The sequence below is a fragment of the Pipistrellus hanaki genome, assembly GCF_964339955.1.
Source record: "Pipistrellus hanaki genome assembly, chromosome: 5".
Lineage (NCBI taxonomy): Eukaryota > Metazoa > Chordata > Mammalia > Chiroptera > Vespertilionidae > Pipistrellus > Pipistrellus hanaki.
Genome location: NC_140507.1, coordinates 1,682,436 through 1,699,466, shown reverse-complemented (window position 1 = coordinate 1,699,466; position 17,031 = coordinate 1,682,436). Strand labels below are relative to the sequence as shown.

The 17,031-nt window shown below is 60.9% G+C and overlaps 2 protein-coding genes across 3 annotated transcripts in view; both read left to right on the top strand.

The window, feature by feature from the left end:
• Positions 1-925: 925 nt before the first annotated feature.
• Positions 926-15,788, top strand: MMD2 (monocyte to macrophage differentiation associated 2; the record flags this gene model as incomplete). Its single annotated transcript, XM_084886109.1, is given in 7 exon segments — positions 926-990; positions 2,017-2,118; positions 2,695-2,732; positions 2,735-2,763; positions 5,709-5,784; positions 5,787-5,907; positions 15,653-15,788. Coding segments are annotated over 7 exon segments (567 nt in total).
• The window catches only part of RADIL (Rap associating with DIL domain), a 37,692-nt gene continuing 34,395 nt past the window's right edge, over positions 13,735-17,031 (top strand). The window contains exon 1 of one of the 2 annotated variants that reach the window (XM_084886145.1): positions 13,735-13,834. The gene's annotated coding sequence lies outside the window, so the exon portion shown is untranslated. Of the gene's footprint in view, positions 13,835-14,918; positions 14,975-17,031 lie in introns of those variants that run through there. The other variant, XM_084886146.1, reaches the window with a different exon arrangement.

Here is a 17,031-nt window from a genome sequence, read left to right as displayed (position 1 = left end):
CCCACCATGTGTGTATATGTGTATACGTGTAAGTGAACGTTTACACTGCTTCTCTCCCCTTCGAACACGGCAGGAGGGCTGTGCCGGCCGCCCCGCAGTTGGCTTTCCTTCCCTCAGTGCGTCACCAGGACGTCTGTCCACATCACACGTGGGGGATGCCCTCTCTCTCTCTCACAGCAGCCACGGTGCTCCGGCCACTCCGCGTGCGGGCACCTACCTGTAAACAGGTTCTGCGCGCACACACAGAGCGTTTGTTTTTCAGACACGTTGGATGGCGGTGTGCCATTCCTGCTGTCTGTCTGTCTGTCCTCTGTCTGTCTGCCCGCCTGCTGGCACCATCAGACCTGCCCAGCCTGGGCTTCTCTCCTGAAACCCCTCGGGGTTTAGGCTGCCAGAGGCCAGGGAGCCAGGCGGACGGAGACTTCTAGACGCCTAGAAGGCCCTGGTGAGGGTGCAGGTGTGTGGGTAGGCGGGAGGCCACGGGGCAGAGGCGAGAACTGGAGGCCGCGAGGGGCTCCGTCCGCCAGTGGCTTCTCATTGGCCTGAGCCCCCGAGGCAGCGCCTGCGGGTCCGGAGCCGGTAGCTCAGGTGCCTGTTTGGGTGTGGATGCGTGTCCAGCTGATTTGTGCTCAGCTGCCGTGGCAGACAGGTTTCTGGAGCGATCCCGCTCTCCGCCTCTGTGCGGGTGGGCGTCTGGCTTCCATTACTTATGCCTGCATTGACCACGGCAGCGCTCTGTGCTGCCCCTGCTGGTGGCTGAGGGCACGGCCATAACTCCTCCAGGACTTGAGGCTGAAGGTCCCTGGGCTGGCACAGCTGAAGGCCACGCAGCAGGGGTCCGGGGTGAGGTCTGTGAGCTGTTCAGTGGAAGGAATCAGCAGAGCTGGGGGTTGATTGGCTGTGGGACGAGAGAGCCCCAGGCTCCATGGTGACCAGTTCCCGGCAGGCTGGCAGGCGGTGCGTGTGGAAGGGCGGGCCCGGGCGCGGCAGGTGAGTTTTCTGTGGCGCTCTGGTTTTCCAGCTGTCCTCTGAGAGCGTGAGGGCCCCGGACCACACCGGATGGACGGCGGCTCCAATCAGAAAACCCCCGTTTTTGTTCGCTTTTATTTTATCCTCAACAGATCGGACTTCCATAGAAGCTTCCTGGATACAACCTTGACTTAGAGCACATGTGTCAAACACAAGGCCCGCGGGCCAAATCCAGCCCGCCAGGCCTTGCAATGTGGCCAGCACCGCGCTGTCATCACTGCACTCCGCTGTCAGTTTATGACATTGTCAGTTTATGACTGTTCAGTAAACCATTCGGCCCGCGATTTAGGCTGGATTTTAGATTTTGGCCCCTTCTCTGATTGAGTTCGACACTCCTAACTTAGAGAGTGTGTGCTAGGAGACCGGAGGCTCGGGCGTGGTAGAAAGGGCATGGAGTGAATGGGTGCCACACGGCGTGTCCCGGCCGGGCCCTGGCACTGCACCGGCGGGGCCACGCGTGGGCGCTCGGCAAAGCCTGACAGATCCGCCCAATGGCCGTCCCAGCAGGCAACTCGTTCATTGACTGATTGACTTTTTTTTTTTTTAAGAAAGAGAGTGAGAGAGAAAAGGAAGAGGAAGAGTGGGAGAGAGAAAGGGGGAGAGAGAGGGAAAGAGAAATACTGATTTGTTGTTCCATTTATCTATGCATTTATTGGTTGTTTCCTCTGTTTGTTTGTTTGTTTGTTTACTGGTTGTTTCTTGGATGTGCCCCGATCGGGGATTGAACCTGTGACCTTGGCATTTCAGGATGCCACCCTCACCAGCTGGCTAGACTCCTACCCGCCCCCACGCCCAGACATCCGTGCGGCTCATTTCCCTCTGCTGACTGCTCACGTGTGACTTTCTCTCTGTGTCTCCTAAGAGAGGTCACAGCTCACCCCTGCAGCCACAGCGGACAGACCTGCGGGGACGTGTTCCCGGGCGGGCCAGCCCCTCGGCCCCGCAGGGCCGGCCGGGCCCTCAGACTGTGCCCTCGGGTCTCCACAGGCTGAACCTCCGGGAGCTGGGCCCCTGGGACGCCCACATGCGCTGGCTGGTCTGGGTCATGGCCTCCGTGGGCACCGTCTATGTCTTCTTCTTCCATGAGCGGTAAGCCTGGCGGGAGGGCTTCGGGGGGGGTGGGGGCTCCAGCGGGGTCTCCCTCCTGCCCCTGGAGAGAGGACACCCCAGGATGCCCGGGAGCTTGAGGGCACAGCCACAGGCCCACAGCCCCCGGCGTCAGCGTGAGCGTTTTTTAAAAAGACGCTGTGGGTTCCCAGACCCGCTGCGGGCGTCCCGTACTGCCTGCCGTCCCTCGGCCGTGCTGGCTGACCCGGAGCGGCAGCTCGGAGCCCCAGGGCCCCGTGTGCTTCCGTCAGCCCAGCGACAGGACGGAGCCGTTAGGTGAGGGACAGAGAGGGCTATGGAAGCAGACGGAGCCACAGACGCCGACCTCCAGGATGGCATAGGGTCGGCTGGTGCTGCCACTCCGTCCTTGGAGGGCAGGGCTCGGGCCCATGGGCCAGGGCGCCGGGTCTATGGTCGTGTTTGCCCGGGGCCCGATAACGACGTGGACACCGCGTCTCGGGGAGGGAAGGAGACCTGCCGAGGCCACCCCGCTCTGCCAGCTCCCCGGGGTGGGGTGGGGCGGGTGCCGGCTGTGCCCACGTGGCCGCTCCTCCGCAGGTACAAGCTGCTGGAGCTGCTGTGCTACGTGGCCATGGGCTCTTCCCCACCGTGGTCATCCTCTCCATGGTGAGTCCGCCTGGCGTGGGGCCTCCGCCGCCCGGGAGCACCCACACTGACCCGGGACTGCCACCTGGAGCCCGCTCCTCGGGCAGGAGGGGAAACCGAGGCTCAGGGTGTCCACACGACCCCCCTGAGGAGGCGCTAGAACAGGGCCTCTCCGCTCTGAGCCTCAGCTGCCCCATCTGCTAAATGGACACAGTAAACTCAGCCTGCCCGTTACCTCTTACCTAGGCCACAGAGCGGTGTTACTGCTGTTATTATTAGTCATCCTCGAAAGAGAGAGAGAGAGAGAGAGAGAGACATTAATGTGAGAGAAACATCGGCCGGTTGCCTCCCCTATGCGCCCTGGCTGGAAATTGAACCTGGCTGGGAATCGAACCCACTGCCTTTCAGTGCTGCAACCAACGAGCCACACTGGCCAGGCCAGAGAAGAGTATTTTTAAAACAAAATATATATTTTATTGATTTTTCACAGAGAGGAAAGGAGAGAGATAGAGAGTTAGAAACATCAATGAGAGAGTCATCAATCAGCTGCCTTTTGCACGTCCCCTACTGGGGATGTGCCCGCAACCAAGGTACATGCCCTTGACCGGAATCGAACCCGGGACCCTTCAGTCCGCAGGCCGATGCTCTATCCACTGAGCCAAACCGGTTTCGGCCAGAGAAGAGTATTATTTTTAAATTATTATTATTGGCAGATGTTAAAAGTTTATGAAGGAAAATCTAATTAGTTTTATGGCTTTTAAAGAACATCTCCCTCTTCTCACATTTTTGTAAATATTTACCCATATTTCCTTATGTTTCTGTTATGGCTGACTTCTCATTTCTAAACTCGTTTCCACTATCTATATATGGTGAGTCCCCCCCAGGGATTCAGCCATTTAAAAACGTTCCTCTGAAGTCCAGGGTCTGTTTCTCAAACTCCAGTTCTGTTCCAGCGATGGGCCTCCCCCCTTTTTTTTTAATATATATATATTTTTTTTTGTGTGTGTGTGTGTGTGTGTTTTAAATATATTTTAAATTTTTTTACTGATTTTTTACAGAGAGGAAGAGAAAGGGATAGAGTTAGAAAGATCAATGAGAAATATCGATCAGCTGCCTCCTGCACACCCCCCACTGGGGATGTGCCGGCAACTAAGGTACATGCCCTTGACCGGAATTGAACCTGGGATCCTTCAGTCTGCACGCAGGCCGACGCTCTATCCACTGAGCCAAACCGGTTAGGGCTCGTTTTTCTTTTTAATGTTGTATTGATTTGAGAAAGAGGAAGGGAGAAAGAAACAGCGAGGAGAAACATCCACCAGTCGCCTCCTGCATGCTCCCTACTGGGGATCAGCCCATAACCCTGGCATGTGCCCTGCCCGGAAGTTGAACTGGGGGCCTTCTGGTTCCTGGGTTGATGCTCAACCACTGAGCCACCCAGCTGGGCGGGCCTGTTTTTACACTAACGTCAAACCATCCCCTCTTGTAGCGCTAATCGCATTTGAGTCCTTGGCAGTGAAGGCCTGTCCCATTGCTGTCACTGTGATCTGTTTTCATTTTTATAGGTTAGCTTTTCCCACGTTTATTCGTATTTAACCAGTTAACTACCACGTATCCAACACGGAAACCACCCCCACACGCCACGATAGTTTGAATTTAATTAGAAAATCAATTTGCAATGAATATTATAAAAATAAATTGTGCCAGGCCAGCACAGCCAAGGGTTTGGCGAGCCTGAAGGGGTGGGGGGTGGTGAAGGATGAAGCAAAGACAGACGAAGAGAATAAGCTGGGGCTCCACGGATCTCCTGTGCCTGGCTGAGACCTCAGAGAGGGACTTCCAGACCCCACGCTGAGCCTTTACTTTACAGCCAGAGACAAACAAGGCAGTGGTCACCGTAGTTACAATCTTCTTGTGAGTTTCACTTGTTTTGGCGGCACTTGCTGCACCTCCCACAGCTCATTAGTAACCCAGGATCTAGTGGTCGGCAAACTCATTAGTCAACAGAGCCAAAAATCAACAGTATGACTGAAATTTCTTTAGAGAGACAAATTTTTAAAATTTAAACTCCTTCTAATGCCACTTCTTCAAAATAGACTCGCCCAGGCCATGGTATTTTGTGGGAGAGCCACACTCAAGGGGCCAAAGAGCCACTTGTGGCTCGAGAGCCACAGCTTGCCTACTACGGATCTAGGGCGTGCCATAAGGTCAAGCTTAATGATGCTTAGAGGGCTGTGCCCTCTAAGCTGGTGTTTATTTGTGGCTTTGCCAACAAATCAGTCCGAGGCTTGATCTATAGCCGCTCCCTACAATAAATATATTACAATTCGGATGTTTGTGAATATTTTCGGCTGAAAATTTTCGTGAAAAATGATTTAAAAGTTGGTCAGGGCTGCCATGTGGGGAAAACATTAAAATATATATATATATATATTATTGATTTTTTTTACAGAGAGGAAGAGAGAGGGATAGTTAGAAACATCAATCAGCTGCCTCCTGCACACCCCCTACTGGGGATGTGCCCACAACCAAGGTACATGCCCTTGACCAGAATTACCTGGGACCCTTCAGTCCACAGGTTGATGCTCTAACCACTGAGCAAACCAGCCAGGGCACAAATGCCATTTTGTTCGGCCAACAGCCAGCGGAGCGGGGCTGCTCCGCGGTGGGCGGGGGCACGATGCTCGGGGAGCCTGGAGGTGGCGGTGGGCTCACTCCTGCCCGCTCGGCCGCTGGGCGGGCCGGGGTGACGGGAGGCAGGGTAAAGGCTGAGGCATCCTGGAGGTTTCAGTAGAAGCGCGTCACACGGGAGAACTGACTCGGGAGGAGGGGTGACAGCCAGTGCTGAGACGCCCCGCCCAGGACCCCGGGCGGCTCGCCAGGTCTCTTCGTTTTCGGGGGAATGGCCGGGCGCTCCCCACCGTGCTGGCCGCTCCTCCGACCCCCCTCGCACCCCATCCTGCCGACAGCCCAACGCGGAGGGCCTGTGGGAGCTGCTGACCGGAGGGGCCTTGTACTGCCTGGGCACCGTGTTCTTCCAGAGCGACGCCGGGTGCCCTTCGCCCACGCCATCTGGCACCTCTTCGTGGCGCTCGGCGCCGGCACCCACTGCTGCGCCGTCCGGAGGTACCTCCACCTGCCCGGCGCCCTGCCGGCCGAGGGGGCCAAGTGCGGGCCGCCGGCGCCGGGGAGCGTTCCTGCGAACCCCAGCCCGGAGCGGGCCCTCCCGCGGGCACAGCCACCCTCCCGCCGCCCTCCGCGGGCACAGCCGCCTCCGCGGGCACAGCCGCCCTCCCGCCGCCCTCCGCGGGCACAGCCGCCTCCGCGGGCACAGCCGCCCTCTCGCAGGCACAGCCACCCTCCCGCGGGCACAGCCGCCTCCGCGGGCACAGCCGCCCTCCAGGACGGTGAGGCCCGAGGCCGCTCCCAGGGCAGCCGCCCCCGCCCTCGGGCCCCGGGGGAAGGAAGTGTCGGTCAGGGCTGCCTCGGAGGCGGCCCCTGACGCATCTCCTCCAGACGGGTGTCTTCTGACACCCTGGACGGTAGCGCCCCCGGGAGGGAGCGGCTGCCCTGCCGATGGCAGAGCCAGGCCAGCGCTGCCTTGGGTGAGCCGGCTGGCACTCAGTTTGCACCTCCTCGCAGTGCCTGCAGGGGGCCCTGTGGGCACGGGACCAGGCTGTTCAGTGTTCCCGCGTGGGGCTGGCTGTGCACCTCCACGCCCTGGTCCCTTTCTGGGGAGCTCCGGAGCGGCCAGAGGAGCGGGTAGGACGCAGGGCCCACCAGCCGCCCTGGCCCTCGGTGCGGCCCTCGGTGCAGAGGGGAGAGGCTGGGCGGTGACGGGGACACGTCGTCTCACGCCCAGAAGCCGGGGAGCCTGAGAGCCACGCCCCGGGCCTGCCCGCTGGGGACCAGGGCTCGTGACACTAATACTCAGGGCCTCGCCAGGTGAAACCAGTGGCCCTGGGAGCCCCCCCTCCCCCCAGCACAGGGGGAGGGCACCCCGACCTCTGGAGCCCCGAGCAGCCCAGCCTCAGAGCCGGGGGCAGCGCCAGCCTGCACGCCTGGCACACAGGCGGGCACCGGGAGCGGCACTCAGCGGGCTCCCACCCGCCCCGCTCCCACGCACACGCTCGGTGGACAGGCCTGGCCTTGACGAGGGGCCTCCTAGACCCGCGGTTGGCAAACCGTGGCTCATGAGCTACATGCGGCTCTTTGGCCCCTTGAGTGTGGCTCTTCCACAAAATGCCACAGCCTGGGCGAGTCTGTTTTGAAGAAGTGGCATGAGAAAAAGTTTAAATTCCACCCTGACCGGTGTGGCTCACCGGTGTGGCTCAGCGTCGGCCTGCGGACTGAAGGGTCCAAGGTTTGATTCTAGTCAAGGACATGTACCTTGGTTGCTGGCACATCCCCAGTAGGGGGTGTGCAAGAGGCAGCTGGTATTTCTCTCTCATCGATGTTTCTAACTCTTCCTCTCCCTTCTTCTCTGTAAAAAAATCAATAAAATACATTTTAAAACAAAGACATTTAAGTTTAAAAAATGTGGCTCTCCAAAGAAATTTCAATCGCTGTCCTGTTGATATTTGGCTCTGTTGACAAATGAGTTTGCCGACCACTTAGTCCATGGGTGACCAGCCGGAGGCCAGGGCTGCCCCACGGGGAGGGTTGAAATCCGTGCCTTCTGCCTCGATTGGAGCGGGGAAGGCGGAGCAGGCTGAGCGGGCTGGCATTCTCTCCTCAGTCCTGAAGGGCCGGGCGGGTCCCAGGAAAGCCCCAGGGGGTGGAGTAGAGTAGGGTGGGGCGCACAGGGGCCCAAAGGGGCCGCGGCCTGAAGACCTACAGCCTCCGTTCTAGAAGCTGCTCCTGGGGTCCCTCAGGAAAGCCTCATGGGCCCCGGAGCTCCGTGCCTGTGGGTGGCGGGCCCATGGTGCCGGCCTGGGGGCCCGGGGCCCTCCCGCCACTGCGACAGCCTCGACAGCCACGGAGAAGGCGGCTCGAGCTTCTAGGATTAGCACCTGCCCTGCTGCAGGGCCGAGGTGGTTCCTGGGCCTCTGGGGGGGGGGCAGGCTCGGGGCCTGGGGGCCGGTTGGTCACCCTGGGTGCCCTTCAGGGGCAGCATGTGGCCTCTGATGGGGAACGGGCTCTGACCCACTTCATGGACCTGCCCCGTCCACATGTGTGAGGCGTCCGTGCAGGAGGCGTCCTGCTGGCGGATCCGTGTTGGCGTGGCGCTGTGGATGTGAGGCGGTGTCTGGTACACACGTGTGCGATGTCCCGTCTCCATGGAGAGAGGACGGCTCCTGCTTCTGCCCCTTGGGCTCAGGTTAGGTTAGGGGTGCTCACACATTCTCCTCCTCCGGAGCCAAAAGGAGGCCTCTGGCTGGACCACGCCCTTCCACCCCACATTCGGGAAAGCGAGGCAGACCCTGCCCTGGGCCCCCTTTCTTCTGACGTCTTCGTGAACAAGGCAGCCCGCCCCGCGCCTCGCACCCTGGGCCCGTCCCTGTTTCACGCCCCCATGTATCCTCTACGGTTCAAACAGAGAGAGAGGGTGGTCAGCGGTCCCCAGCTCCCAGGTTAAGAATAAGTCATGGCATCATATTGCCTCAGCCTTCCTCGTTTTCACACACACACACACACACACACACACACACACACACGTGTTCACGTGGTGCCGTCTCAGGATGCTCACGGGCAATGCATCACGCGAACAACCCAGAAGCAGGCTCCGCGGGTACGTGGGCCCCGCCACGCACACGCGGTCCTGCAGCAGCGTGCCGTCCGCAGGCCCCGTGCCCACGGGGGTGGTGTCACGTCTGGCCGGACTCCCCCGGCTGCTTTCCGCTAAGGACGCTGACCCTAATGCTGCTGCGGTGGAAATGCAACTTTAAAACAAGCCGAGGACGCTCCGAAAACCCGGGCCATCAGGTCCTTGGGAAGGGCGCCTCTCTCTTTAAAACATATTCTTATTTATTTTTTTTAGAGCGAGAGAGAGAGAGAGAGAGAGAGAGAGTGGGGGGGAGAGAGAGAGAGAGGGAAAGAGGGAGGGAGAGAGAGAGAGAGCGAAAGAGAGGGAGAAAGAGAGAGAAGGAAAGAGAGAGAGAGACATTGACACCAAGAATTGAACCTGCACCTCTGGGTGCATGGGTCGGGCGGCAGGCCGCACCGGCCAGGGCTGAAAGACGCGTCTCCACGTTTCCGGTCCCGCGGGCACCAGGACGTCCAGAGACTTCACCACACAGACAGTCTACTGGCCCCGCCGCAGTGACTTTTAAATTTCTTCTAGGAAAGTATTTTTTAAAAATGTATTTGTATTGATTTCAGAGAGGAAGGAAGAGGGGGAGAGAGAGAGAAACATCTATGATGAGAGAGAATCCTGGATCAGCTGCCTCCTGCAAGTCCCCCACTGGGGATCGAGCCCACAACCCGGGCATGTGCCATTGACCGGAATCCAATCTGGGACCCTTCAGTCCGCAGGCCAATGCTCCACCCACTGAGCCACACCGGCTAGGGCTGGTTTTGAAATTTCTTACATTTTGAGACATTCTGATAGCTGAGGGAATGCCGTTCGAGTTTCTTAAGAGCAGGCCCAGCACTGGAGCGGGTTAGTTTGACGCGATCTATTTAAGGACATCGGGACCTGGCTGGTCGGTTCGTGTCCACTGGACACAGCCACGGCCCAGCTTCATGCCCGTCTGCCTGCGAGTGACTGAGGGAGGTGGTATTTCCACTGAAGGGGTCACCTGGACTCGGGGTCCCTGGCGCACCGCCCTCCTGTGCCCCCAGCAGGACTCGCCCCCAGAGGGTCTGCCATGTGCTCAGGACACCACGGGGAGGGGAAGTCGGGACTGCTTCCTGGCTGACAGTCCACCCGAAAGGACCCCCCCAACCCCCCGCCCCAGGCCTGCTGTTCATAGGCCGTGGGCCGAGTTCTTCCAGAGGAATCCCCGGATGGAGTCACTGGTTTTGCTAGCCCCCTCCTGGGATGCAGAGTCTCGGGAAGGAAAGCTGGGCTCGATGGCTGTCCCTGTGCCCGCTGCCACCGCCCTTCCTCTCTGCAGGCCCCAAAGCCGGCTCTGTGTTTCTGGGCCCCTGGAACGTGCACCCTGACCTCAACCCGAGGCGGCTCCCTGGGGCTCAGAGGATGGGCCTTTCCAGGAAAGAGTCCCAGGACTCCGCCGCCCCCTGGTGGCCGCAGAGGGCAGCGCAACACTTTATTTTTGTCCCGTGACTTTTCAAAGGAGACTCAACCCCAAAGCTCAAAAAACGTCTTTTGCTCACCCGCCCAAGGGCCCAGGGCCAGATACAAAAATGAGTAAGAGCCAGCCCTTGCCCGGGGGGAGCTCCCCGCTGAGGGGGCCGGTGAGAGGCGAGATGAAATATGTTCATTCCTTCGTTTGCTCATCGAACACTCACCCGCGGCCAAGGGCAGCGACGCAGACAGAGGAGACGCCTGCCCCGGGGAGCACGCGTTCCGGTGTGTGTGGAACATACGACGTGATACCTCCCTGAGGGAGGTCCTGAGCTGGAGCTGACCGTGAAGACCAGGGTCAGGGCGCACGGGGCTGCCCGGTGCGGACGGCAGGACGAGGTGTAGGGAGCTGAGCGGTGAGGGGGTCGTGGTTCGGGGGCGGCGAGGGGCTCCATGTCTGAAGACAGGGGCCGGACGGGAGCCCGTGGCAGAGGAGAGAGCAGCTGGAGCGGCCCGGGTGGGGCTTTGCAGGCCCTTCTTTACCCAAGTGCAGTGAAAGAGGATTACAGGCGGGGAGGACACCTCATTTGTATTTAAGGAATGAGTTCGATGTACACTGAGGGGCCAGATGATGATGGTCTCTGAACGCATAATAATCTGGCCACTCAGCGTGTGTGTGTGTGTGTGTGTGTGTGTATGTGGGGTCCGGCCAGCCTGGCCAGGGGGAGGGGACATGGGTGGTTGGCCGGCCTGCCTGCTGGTCGAACTCCTGGTCTAGGGGGCAATTTGCATATTAGCCTATTATTCAATAGGACCTACACTGAGTGGCCAGATGGTTATGCGTTCAGAGATCATCACCATCCGGCCGCTCTGTACATGGACGTGGCACAGGAGGTTTAAGACACGGGTGTGGCAGCGGAGGAGGGGTGCAGAGCCCCGCCCGGCCCGGGAGGCCATCCCGAGAGGCTGTATCAGGCACCGATCTATCGCTGCACAGCAAACCACCCCAAACGCCATGGCCTGAGCCCACCACGAACATCTCCCCTCGCACGTGGTTTCTGAGGCCGGGATAGTGGGGCAGCGGCGCTGGGCGGCTCTGGCACAGGCCCCTCACCGGAGGCAGCCGGGAGGGGAAAGCTGCATTCGTTCCTACGCCGTCTCCTGGGCCCGGGACCTCACCCCAGCCGGCACGCTCCCTCCCGTGGACGGGGACTTGGTGCTGGGTGCGGGCTGCTGGCAGAAGGCCTGCGTTTCTCTCTGCGGCCGGTGGCTTCCCCCAGAACAAGCCATCCAACTGCGAGCAAGGGCAGACGCCACCTCTCACCATTCAGATCCAGAAGTCACACGGCCGTTTTGAGAACAGCCTATTGTTACACAGGCCAGCCTCATTCAACAAGGCCAGGGACCCCGCACGGGGCCTGACGCCGAGAGGGTGTGAGTCACGGGACCATCTCACAGGCCGGCGGCCGTATAAGGAGCCCGGGTCCGAGTCCTAAAGGCACTGGCCAGGCGGTGACGCGCGTGTGGTGGGCTGAGCTGCGTGCCCCTGAGAGTCACGTATTGAAGCTCCAGCTCCCGACACTGCAGGAGGCGACCATTTTGCGATGGGGCCTCTGGAGAGAGGACTGAGTTAGGTGGGTCCTCATTCACTATGACCGGTGTCTTTCGATAAGGTGACCAGACGTCCTGCTTTTGGTGGGACAGTTCCGATTTTTAACGATTTGTCCCGTGTTTTAAAAAAGTCCCGATTTTTGGAAAAATAAAATCGGGACTTTTTTAAAATGCCGCAGGACACAGGACAAATTGTTAAAAATCGGGATTGTCCCCCCAAAAGCGGGACGTCTGGTCACCTTACCTTACGAGAAGAGGAGGGCAGAGGGACGGCCATGTGAGCACAGGGAGAAGACAGCCGTCTACAGCCAAGGGGAGAGGCCTCCACGTCCCTACCCAATGGCACCTTGACCTTGGACTTCCAGCCAGACTGCGAGACAATAAAACCCCACTATTGAAGCCCCCCAGGCTGAGCTATGTCCTCACGGCGGCCTGAGCCAACGAATTGGCAAGGGAGTTTCAAGGCCGAGGGAATGACCCCGGCAAAGATGCAGAGAGTTCAAAAGCGGGGTGACCCCAAATAGCTAGCAAGATGAGACCCTAAAGGCGGGGAGCAAAGGCTTTTGGCAAGAGCCCCGTGGTAAGTGTGTTAGGCTGTTTGGCCTATCAAGCCTGTTGCATGAAGACAGTGGTAGACAACAGGTTAACAAACAGGCATAGCTGTGCTCCAATAAAACTTTATCAACACAGCCGCTCAGGTGCGGCCCACAGGCCGCGGTCTGCCCACCCCTGCTGAAGCGGAGTGTGGGGAGGGATGGCCAAGGGCCCTGATCAGGGCCAGAAATTCTTTACAAGGAAAACACGGGCCTCAACCCAGGATCTCCTTCCGGTCCTGCGATTTGCCCCTTCAGGGTCTGGGTGAGGGGAGGTTGTGCATGGATATGGGGTTCCTGTGTGTGTGTGTGTGTGGGGGGGCGGGGGGGTGTATGGGAGTGTTCCAAGCTCAATCTTTGATTCTCTCTGGCTGTCTGACTCCTCTAAGCCTCTACTTACTCACCTGTAAAATGGGAGCAACAATTTCCTCACCAAGGTTGCTGTGAGCTCTCCATGTGTGACCTAAGCAAAGCCCCTCACATAGGATGGGGAGTACAGTAGGTGGTCAATCAGTGCTTGTTCCCTCTTCCCACCTTTCCTTAGCAAATTTGGGGTTCATCCTGCAACAGCTGCCGACCCAAAGGTTCACTCCCAGGGTGAGAATCCTGCATCTTTGCATCCAAGGCTACCTGATGCCCAGGCCTGCCCTGAGCACCGGGGTACAAGGGACCCGTCTGTGAGGCGCCTTTCTCCAAGGTGAAACTGCAGCTGGAGGGCTGGTGCCAAAGTGAGCTCTAAGGACACGTTTCTTTTAAAACACAGTCATCCAGCTGGAACCAGTTTGGCTCAGTGGATAGAGCGTCGGCCTGCGGACTGAGAGGTCCCGGGTTCGATTCCGGTCAAGGGCATGTACCTTGGTTGTAGGCACATCCCCAGGAGGGGGTGTGCAAGAGGCAGCTGATTGATGATTCTCTCTCATTGATGTTTCTAACTCTCTATCCATCTCTCTTCCTCTCTGTAAAAAATCAATAAAATATATTTTAAAAAAACAACAAAAAACAAAAAAACACGGTCACCCAAGGAGGGTGGTTGGGCCAGAGCCCGGATCTGCCCTGACCCTCTTTTGCATTGACATAAGCAGAAGAGCTTCTTGATCTGATCTGGCATTTAACATTATGGCTTAAGGGTTGGGGGGACAGATTGTAGGGGAGACAGAACCAGCACTCTCATCCCCTTTCCGTGTCTTAGATGTTCCTATATCAGCCTGCTTGCTCCCTTCTCTCCTTGGCCCGGTCCACTGCAGGACTCACAGGCGAGGACAGAACACCGCCCACTTATCCCCAGAGCCTGAGGCCGCACCGGGCACCCCAGTTCCCTGGCTCCGCCCCTCGTGCCCAGGCCCTGCCCCGGAACCCTAAAGAGGGTGCAGGAACAGCCCCATTCCCGCCTCTGTCCTGGAAGCCACGCCCCCGCGCTCTAGGCCACACCCACACAACCGGCCGGCAGGTGGCGCTGGCGCCCAGCTCAACCTATCACCGGCCCCGCCCTTCCCCTCGAGGCCCCGCCCCCTCGAGGTCTAGGCCCGCCCATTGGTGGCTCGCGAGAGGAGCCGGCCTCAGTCTTGGCTGGCCCCGCCCGAGGCCCCGCCCCCGAGACCCCGCCCCGTCCGTTGAGCGGCCGGCAGGAGGCGCCGCTCGGCTCGGGCCGCGGCGGCCGCGGGTGTGGGCGCCACGCGGAGGGAGGCGGCGGGCCGGGCTGGAGGTGAGTGCGGGCAGCGGGCGCGAGGGGGGCGGAGGTGGCGGGCGCCGCTGAGGCGGGGGCTGCGCGGGGGCGCGGCGGCGGGCGGGAGGCCGCGGGACGCGCGCTCGGCGGCGGGCCCTCACGGGACATCTCCGGGCCCTGAAGCGGGGCTTGTCCCGTTGCCATGGCAACCGGCGGCTCCGGGGCCATCGCCGCCCGGGGTTCGGGTCCTGAAGGCCTGCCGGCGGGGCGAGGGCGCCCTGCCCCGGGAGGACCCCCCGCCCGGCTGGGGAGTTCGGGGAGGCGGGCGGGGTCCAGCCTCCTCAGGGGCTGACATCCCCCACCCGCCGGCCTGGTTTTCCCGGTCACCGGCCCGGCGGCCCCCAGCGCGGCCTCCGGCGGTTCCTGTGCGGCTTCCCGCCCTCGGCCATTCCGCACCTGACCGAACAGACCCGGGGCCACAGAACCGGGCCGGGCCGGGGGCCGGGGGCCGGGGGCCGGGGGCCGGGGCCGGAGCCGGGGGCCGGGGGCCGGGGCCGGAGCCGGGGAGGGGGCTTGGGGGCCGCGGGGGCCGGCTGTTTCCCCAGAGGCCGGCGGGCAGAGGCAGCCCCGCCGCTCCCGCCCAGCCTGTCAAGTGCCCGGTGAATGTGGATTGCCATTGCCGGAAAGAATGTTCCCAGCCCGATCACAGGTGTCTCCGGAGCCGCCACCTCCGTGCATTCCAGAGCGGAGCCAGCCCTCGGGCCGGCAGGAGGCTGGCGTCACCCGAACCGATTAAATGATTCTGTGTAAAAGCGTCGCTCTGGCCCGGCTGCGGGATGGGTTTGTGGACGGACGGACGGACGGACGGACGGAGGGGATAACGCGGCCGGCGCCCTGCCCTCGCTTCCTGTCCGGCCGTCCTGGTGGGAACACTAATGGATTCCACATTGCGTGTCCCCCGCCCATGTCGTCATCCTCGCACTGACCTCGCTCGCGGCTCCCGCTGGGGCGACTCGGGCTTGTTTTCATCAGAACTTGGCCTCTTCCCCGAGGACGAGACAGAATCCTTCCCTCGGAGAAGCAGAAGCAGAAGCGAGTCCTGCACCCCCGGGCCCTGTCCGGGCTCAGTGTGACGGACCAGACGCCAGACGGCCGAGGGCGGGAGCAGAAACGGGAAAGGCAGGTTGAGGCTCCCCTGCCCCCCAGCCCGACCGGGCGCCTCGTCCTGGAAAGAGTCCGCCCCGTCCTGACCGACAGGCTGCACTGGGCCTCGGGGGTGGGAGGGGAGGTGGCGAGGGAACAGTGGCATCCGTGGCTGCCCTCTGCAAAGCCACGGAGCGAGCGGGGCCTCCTGGTGAAGGACGAGGGCCCCGGTGTCCCCGCCTGCTGGGCCTCGGAAGGAGCGAGCGGAGAGGCAGGAACCACGTTCTCCTTCGTGCGCCCGGAAACTGCTGGAAGGAGGGAGGGCGCTGGCTCCCAAGGCCCTGGCACGGACGATATAATTTGTTATTTATTTTTTATGAAAACAGAATTGCACTGGATTTAGATGTTATAGAGCCTAGATCCACCCCAGCGAAAAATAGCAACTCATGTCCTCGCAGGTGCTGCTCAATGGTTAGAGCACTGGCCCTCGGACTGAAGGGTCTCGGGTCCGGTTCCCGGTCCCTTTTGGGGTGTGTGGGAGGCGGCCGATCGGCGTCTCTCTCACATTGATGCTTCTCCCTCTCCCTCCTCACCTTTCCCCTTCCTTCCGCTCTCTCTGGAAATCGATGGAGAAAATGTAAAAACAGAAGAATAGCAGCCCACCCCCACTGCACCTGGGGCCTTTCTGCTTAGCCGCAGTGTCTGCGTTTTCAGCGTCGCACGCACAACCACACACACCTCCAAGGCCAGGCGTCTGGCCACAAGCCACCACTCGGGTGTGGTCAACACGGGGCTCTGCCTGGAGGAGGAGGCCCTCGGAGGGGGTGTCCGGGCGCGGCTGTGCCTGTGATGGGGGCAGAGCCGGGCCGTGTCCGGTGTGCGCTCGGCCATGCTCGGCTGTAAACTCCAGCCTCTGGCGGCCCGGGCTGGGGGAGCCATGGCCAGCGGCTCCCTGGGGCTGACGGGACCAGCCACACCACCTCGCTCCTGGGGAGAAGCGAAGCCTCAGCCTCCTCCTCCGTGCGGCCTCCTCACGTGAGGCCGAGAGAGCCTCGTGCCGCGACGCGTGACCCCTGGGCAGGCGCCGCCGGGAGGGAGCCGCGGCTGCGGGTGGGTGCCCCAGCTCTCCCCCCGCCCCTGGAGCCGGCAGGGAGTGGGACTGAGGGCTTCGGCTTCCGCTGAGTTTAGCGCTTGCCATTTGTCACAGGTGCCCAATGCCACCAGGTCCTTACTGGGACCTGGACACTGTTTCTAGAAGCTTCTAGAAAATGAGCTTCTCTGGCCTGCCTGCTCTCGTCTCTGGTGAGGGCATGAGCACGGAAGTGGGCCCGTCCTCGCTGATGTGGTGCTGAGCTTCGTGTTTGTGCGTGGAGATGCCCTCAGCCACCCCCTGCTCCCCAGGGCCCCGGCGAGCCCCAGGCACTCTTAGAGCCAGCCCTGCGAGCACTGGGCTGACGGCTGGGAGCACTGGGCTGATGGCTGGGAGCACTAGGTGCACTGGGATGACACCTGGGAGCACTGGGCTGACACCTGGGAGCACTGGGCGCACTGGGCTGATGGCTGGGAACACTGGGAGCACTGGGCTGATGGCTGGGAACACTGGGAGCACTGGGCTGATGGCTGGGAGCACTGGGAGGATGCTGGGAGCACTAGGAGCACTGGGAGGATGCTGGGAGCACTGGGCTGATGGCTGGATGCACTGGGCTGGGAGTACTGGGAGGACACTGGGAGTGCTGGGAGCACTGGGCTGATGGCTGGGAACACTGGGAGCACTGGGCTGATGGCTGGGAACACTGGGAGCACTGGGCTGACAGCTGGGAGCATTGGGATGATGGCTGGGAGCTCTGGGCTGACGCTGGGAGCACTGGGCTGATGGCTGGATGCACTGGGTGCACTGGGCTGATGGCTGGGAGCACTGGGATGTCGCTGGGAATACTGGGAGCACTGGGATGTCAGCTGGAGCACTGAGTGCACTGGGATGACACTGGGTGCACTGGACTGATGGCCGGCTGTCACACCAGAGCTCCCAGGAGTGTGCACTGACCCCTCCAAGAGCAGCTGTGGTCTGGCCGGGGCCGAGCGCCAGGCTGGAC